Source organism: Alosa pseudoharengus, unplaced genomic scaffold (assembly GCF_046254945.1).
Source record: "Alosa pseudoharengus isolate Yale_2024_CS ecotype anadromous, Long Island Sound unplaced genomic scaffold, YU_APseudo_1.1 YU_APseudo_1.1_scf_13, whole genome shotgun sequence".
Taxonomy (NCBI): Eukaryota; Metazoa; Chordata; class Actinopteri; order Clupeiformes; family Clupeidae; genus Alosa; species Alosa pseudoharengus.
The window spans coordinates 7,444,851-7,450,350 of record NW_027468598.1 but is presented as its reverse complement, the minus strand read 5'-3'; the positions used below and the strand labels follow the sequence as shown (position 1 = coordinate 7,450,350).

The window sequence follows — 5,500 nt, the reverse complement described above, 5'->3', positions numbered from 1 at the left end:
CTCACACATGCTTATTGTGTCATTTTGACCACTGGATTAGCCTACCTGCTTTCTGCAAAACACAAACGAAGGGCCATGAAGATGCTTGCTAGATTCGGATACAGGACGTTGCATAATCTATGGTTTTTTAGCCACTTTCTAGCTACTTTCGGGTAACGTGGAACGACGAGCTGTGTAGTTTTTAATGTCTTTACGCATGATGGAGTGCTACAGCATGAGGATAATTCTTGTAACGAATTTTAGGACAAAGAGGCCTAATTGGAGACGTTTGCGTGATGCGTTGTTACCACTGGTAACAACACTTGTTATATTAATAAATGTTTATTAAAATGCTCAAAACAATGCTCCAAGAAGTGGGGGGACGGCGTTCCCCCGCGTCCAACGCCCACTACACCCCTGAGCCTAACATGGATAATTGAATCGAATTAGTCCATTAGCATCTCGCCTGCTAGCATCACGTTTAAAAGTGACTAAGATTTCCGGTAATTTTCCTATTTAAAACTTGTCTCCTCTCAAGTTACAAAGTATAATAAGACCACTGGAAAATCAAATGTAGCGATTTTCTAGGCTGATTTGACATGGAACTATACTCTCAATGGTTGCCCTGCATGCTCATGAACTCCAGGTCCCTGTGTGGCCTGCGTGTGCACAGCTGGATGATGATGGATTGTTGCGCCTGCCAAACCAGACAGCAGTCACCAAGCAGGTAAAAAAAGTCCTCATTTTGAGACCACTCTCTAAAAGTAGGATTAGATAGGTCACAGGCATGTGAGTATTACAGAGGGTGTGTCTGGTGAACCTGACACCAGACTATTTTGTTTTGGGTCAAAAAGGCTCTATACAGCTGTACAATTAGTGAAATACACACAGCACACAGCGAACACACAGTGAGGTGAAGCACACACTAACCAGGAGCAGTGAGCTGCCTGCTACAGCGGCGCTCGGGGAGCAGTGAGGGCTTAGGTGCCTTGCTCAAGGGCAGTTCAGCCGTGGATGTGGGCATGGGAGAGCAGTTTTCAACCACTTCCCCGCCCACATTTTCCCTACTGGTTGGCGATCGAACCGGCACCAGGACATTTGGGTACAAGCCCGAAGCCCTAACCAGTAGGCCACGGCTGCCCCTTGTTCCCTTTGGATGAGAGAAGATAACCTGATTTGTATCCCACTCTTGTCTGGGTTTGTATCCTTGTAATATTTAAAATCCAAAGATTTTTCTTAGTCTTAACAAAACATTTAAACCTAATATCATCTCCTACTCTAGCTCTCCTCTGGGTTTATCTCCTGATGGGACTTTCCCACTCCCACTGTTTACTGTGTAGCCTGTTGCATACAGTACCACAGTAAAGTGCTTTTGGTGGCTAGAATAGAGTTTTAAAGTAGGAGAAGCATGTCAATTCCTAGAATTTACTAGGGTGGATATATGAAAATTTGGATGGTATTGCAGACTGTCTTTTTGTGTTGGCTGGAAGCTAAAGCATGTGTGTTTTTATGTGCAACTTGTTTTGATGTCATCGTCATATTCATTGTAGTTTGCATTGAGCAGTGGCCTACAGATGAACACAACTGCCTCTGTTGCAGCCCAGGCTATGAATGAGTTCTGTGATGCAGCACAGACCACCCTCTGACAAATGTAAAAAAAAGCTTTCACAGCATGACATTGGTTATTGGTGTGCAAGCAAGTTTTTTATCAACTATGCTATTGTTGGTGTGTTGTGTTTGCAAGGCATTCAGTACCTTTAGATCAAAATTCTGTTAAAAACATGATAGTAAATCAAATAAAATGTAAAAAATGTAATTATGGTTTAAAGGTAAAATCGTTTATAATGATTTAGATGTGATTTTACCCATTACATGTTTCTTTGAATTTAGTTGAGGTTTAAAAACAATAACATAACACTTGGGAAAGAAGATACATGAAAGCAATCCAAAACTAGAAGCTAAGATGGCAAATATCTCCACAGCCACAGTAAATTTCCCAGGAGAGCTGACATAAGCTGGAATAAAAGTGATCCAGACTGCACAGAATATCAACATACTGAATGTGATATATTTGGCCTCATTAAAGTTATCAGGAAGTTTGCGAGCTAGAAAGGCCAGTATGAAACACAATACAGCAAGAATTCCTATGTAACCCAAAACAGCCCAGAAACCTACAGCTGACCCAAGCTCACACTCTAGAATAATCTTTTCCTGGTAAAGGTTCATGTTTTTGTAAGGAAAGGGAGGGGATATAGTTAACCAAAGGACACATATAAGGACTTGTATGAGAGTGAAGCCAAGAACACTGAGTCTCTGTTGCAGAGGCCCAAACCACTTCATGACATTACTGCCTGGAAGAGTGGCTCTGAAGGCCATTAACACCACTATTGTTTTCCCCAGAACACAGGAGATGCAGAGAACAAAGGTGATCCCAAACGCTGTGTGACGCAACATACAGGACCACTCAGAGGGCCGACCAATGAAAGTAAGAGAACAAAGGAAACACAATTTTAATGAGAAGAGCAGCAGGAAACTCAGCTCTGAGTTATTAGCTCTAACTATTGCAGTTTTACGAAAAGCAAAGAAGATGACTGTTGTAAACAGTGTGAAAAAGAAACCAAAACAAGAAAATATGACCAGCACCATTCCCATTGTTTCTCCATAAGACAGGAACTCTATTAATTTTAATACACATTCATCCTTTCTGTTGTTAGACCAATATGCTGGTGGACACTTCATGCAGTCTGAAGAATCTGTGAAGAGAAATATTAGAAATGTAAGACTATATTTGTTTTCTGTTGTGTATTTTTGTAAGTGAATGTTTTAAAAATCTGTATTTGACTGATCAAAAGAAAAGTAAGTGATGGAAATGTCAGTCTGGGCTACCTGTTTTATTAGCAATTTCCCCATCAGCACATGGCAAGCAGTCAAAACAGCATATTTGCCTTGTTTTGTTCATAACCTTGCGATTACCAGGTGGGCAACTTTCTGTGCAAACAGATCTTGGCACCTTTTGAAAGTAAAAGGGGCATGAAATAGGCTTACTTATTTGTCTTGAAAATGAGGTAACTAGATGATGTGCATATTATGGCCATGTTTGAGAAAATCAAGGAGGAAAAATACTTAATAAATACTTTTAATTTAATGTTATTATATCTGGCTTAACATGAAGTTAATCCTGGCATCATCAGTATGTTTTATTTGCTCCGAGTAGTTTTATTTCTACACTTCCTAGTCCCACTATTTTCCCCTTGTCATTATGATGCTGGGTACCTGAGAGTGATTTCCTCCCCATATGACTGTGATGTTTTCCTTCATTTGGAATCTCTTTCCATTCGGTAAAGATCCATCATACTGACCAATGTTAACAATGTTAACAGATCCATCTCTGTTCATTTGCCAGTTTACTAAATCATATAGTGCTACTGAGTCACCATTTTCATCAAAAAACATCCTTCCCCCAGACAATAGGGAAAAGTTGACTTTTCTCAAGCTATGCACCACCTGAAAGAAGTTTAGCTTTTAAGCATTCTGACACATGTATAAAGATTAAACCTAATATATTACTTGATAACTGAACAATAGCAAAAAATGCATGAATTTTTTTTACTGGGCATATAAGACAGGTCACAAATGTTCAGCTACAAAAGTAATTTAGTGAACTGAAGATATGTAGACATATAAATCTGCGTTCTTCCAAAGAAGCATTTCTAAACCATTACAATTACAATGCCTTGCATTGCTTATATCACTTGATATTGATGAAAGCCATACTCTATTCCATAATATAACCATTTGTCTCATTTGTCTTGGTGTATTTGGAGGGATCTAGTCTGTCCTCCCTGAGGTTTAGCTACAATAAAAAAGTAATTTGGAATATATCAGGCTACTTTGTTCCAATATATAGTAGCAGACGCATTTCTAAAACTTGTAAATGCCTGAGATTGTTCTGAGGGTCATTTACATTTATATTTAGTCATGTAGCTGATGTAAAGCTATCTAAAGTGACTTACAAAAAGGGAAACAATCAAGGTACAGTGTAATAAGGACATGTTAGTGTAGCAATATTACCTGCAAGGGCTGAATATCAGTCTTCTTGTAGCAGCCATACCCTGTTACTGGATTTGTTCCATTGTTGCATTGCAAGAGGTTGTGAAGGGCATGTGCTACTGCATACACTGCATTATATACATTATTTACAGTCCTACTCTCTGACATGTCTGTGTAGTCATTGTCAATTGTCCGTAGATCCTCTGACCCATTGCACAGCCTTTTGTGCTGAGTCTGATTTGAAGCTGACAGGCTGCACTGAAACGTTGTTTCCCAGAAATCCCTGATGAAAGCACTGTCTGGTGCATCTGAAGGTTTCAACTTCAGTAAGAACTCAGTAAGACCAGGTATTTTAGCCTCTGGAATGGCAAAGCCCATAGTGCCCTGTAAAATGTGCATGTTCTTGATAGAAGCCAGATCAGGTGCTGTCACCCAGGCCTCAGAGCCCATCCAGTGTTTCCCAGTAATATTCATTGAATCAATTCTAGACAGAAAGCTTCTGATATAAGACGAGGACATGAAAGCCAGAATGACCTTAGAAGTGGAATTCTTTATGACGTTGACAATACTGTTCAATTCCATGTCTGAATATTTTTGAAGGTACATTTCTTGATATTCTACACAGATACCTTCCTTTTTGGCCAGTTCCATAAATGCATGTGCCCCATTTTCTCCATATGATCCATAACTGTAAATCAGTCCAATCCAATTCCAGCCAAATTGTTTCATAAGCTGGACAAGTGCAATGACCTGAAAGTGATCACTCGGAACAGTTCTAAAAAATGTGGGATAGATATCTCTATTGCTTAAACATGCACAGGTGGAAAGGTGACTGATCTGTTCAAATGAGACAGTACAGAAAATATATTAGTGTGAATAGACCTAAGGATCCTTGCATACAGTGGCAAATAAATGATTGCACAATAAAATTGTGAGAACCTTATTGATTTCTTTGTTATGTAAGAAAATTGGTATATTATTAACCTGTGGTATCCCAAAAGGGCTTATTAAGTTGTTTATTTTCTGTGTTGGTCCAGAAGAAGAGTGCCCTATGAATGCATGGACTTTGGCACATCCCTCTTTTACATCTTCTTGACTCACAGCTTTGAGAACAGCCCTCATAAGGTTTAGGGATCCACAGGCATTAAGAATTTTGTAGCCCAGAAGGATTCCAGGAAGAAGTTTTTTGTCACTATTGATCTTCTCAAGAGTGTATATTAATGTACGTGCAAATTTCAGTTCTCTGTAATTTTTCCTGCAGAAAAGCCAGTGCAATATAAACACTTAAGACATCTTCATATATAAATATGTATGTCATATATATAAAATAAACACATTAATTCAGAATATGTAGCTGCAATACAAGGTAATTTTTCATGCTCATTTCTACTTACCCATGACAGATTGTATTAGTTGGTGGTGTTCTAAAATCGTGCTCAGAAGTTAGACCTGAGTTATTTAATGAAAATAG

At 38.9% G+C, this 5,500-nt stretch overlaps 2 protein-coding genes across 2 annotated transcripts; both read right to left on the bottom strand.

Moving 5' to 3' along the window:
- Nucleotides 1–1,818: 1,818 nt before the first annotated feature.
- Nucleotides 1,819–3,074, bottom strand: LOC143122256 (extracellular calcium-sensing receptor-like). Its single transcript, XM_076283112.1, has 3 exons — nt 3,025–3,074; nt 2,863–2,981; nt 1,819–2,702 (listed from the first exon to the last, which is right to left on the bottom strand). Exons 1-3 carry the CDS (start codon nt 3,072–3,074, stop codon nt 1,819–1,821), a joined length of 1,053 nt encoding a protein of 350 aa, XP_076139227.1.
- A 115-nt stretch (nt 3,075–3,189) lies between these two features.
- LOC143121080 (extracellular calcium-sensing receptor-like) lies at nt 3,190–5,234 on the bottom strand. The gene is made up of 3 exons (XM_076281474.1): nt 5,014–5,234; nt 4,051–4,866; nt 3,190–3,483 (listed from the first exon to the last, which is right to left on the bottom strand). The coding sequence occupies exons 1-3, from the start codon at nt 5,149–5,151 to the stop codon at nt 3,220–3,222; spliced, it is 1,218 nt and encodes a 405-aa protein (XP_076137589.1). The 5' UTR covers nt 5,152–5,234; the 3' UTR covers nt 3,190–3,219.
- Nucleotides 5,235–5,500: the final 266 nt, after the last annotated feature.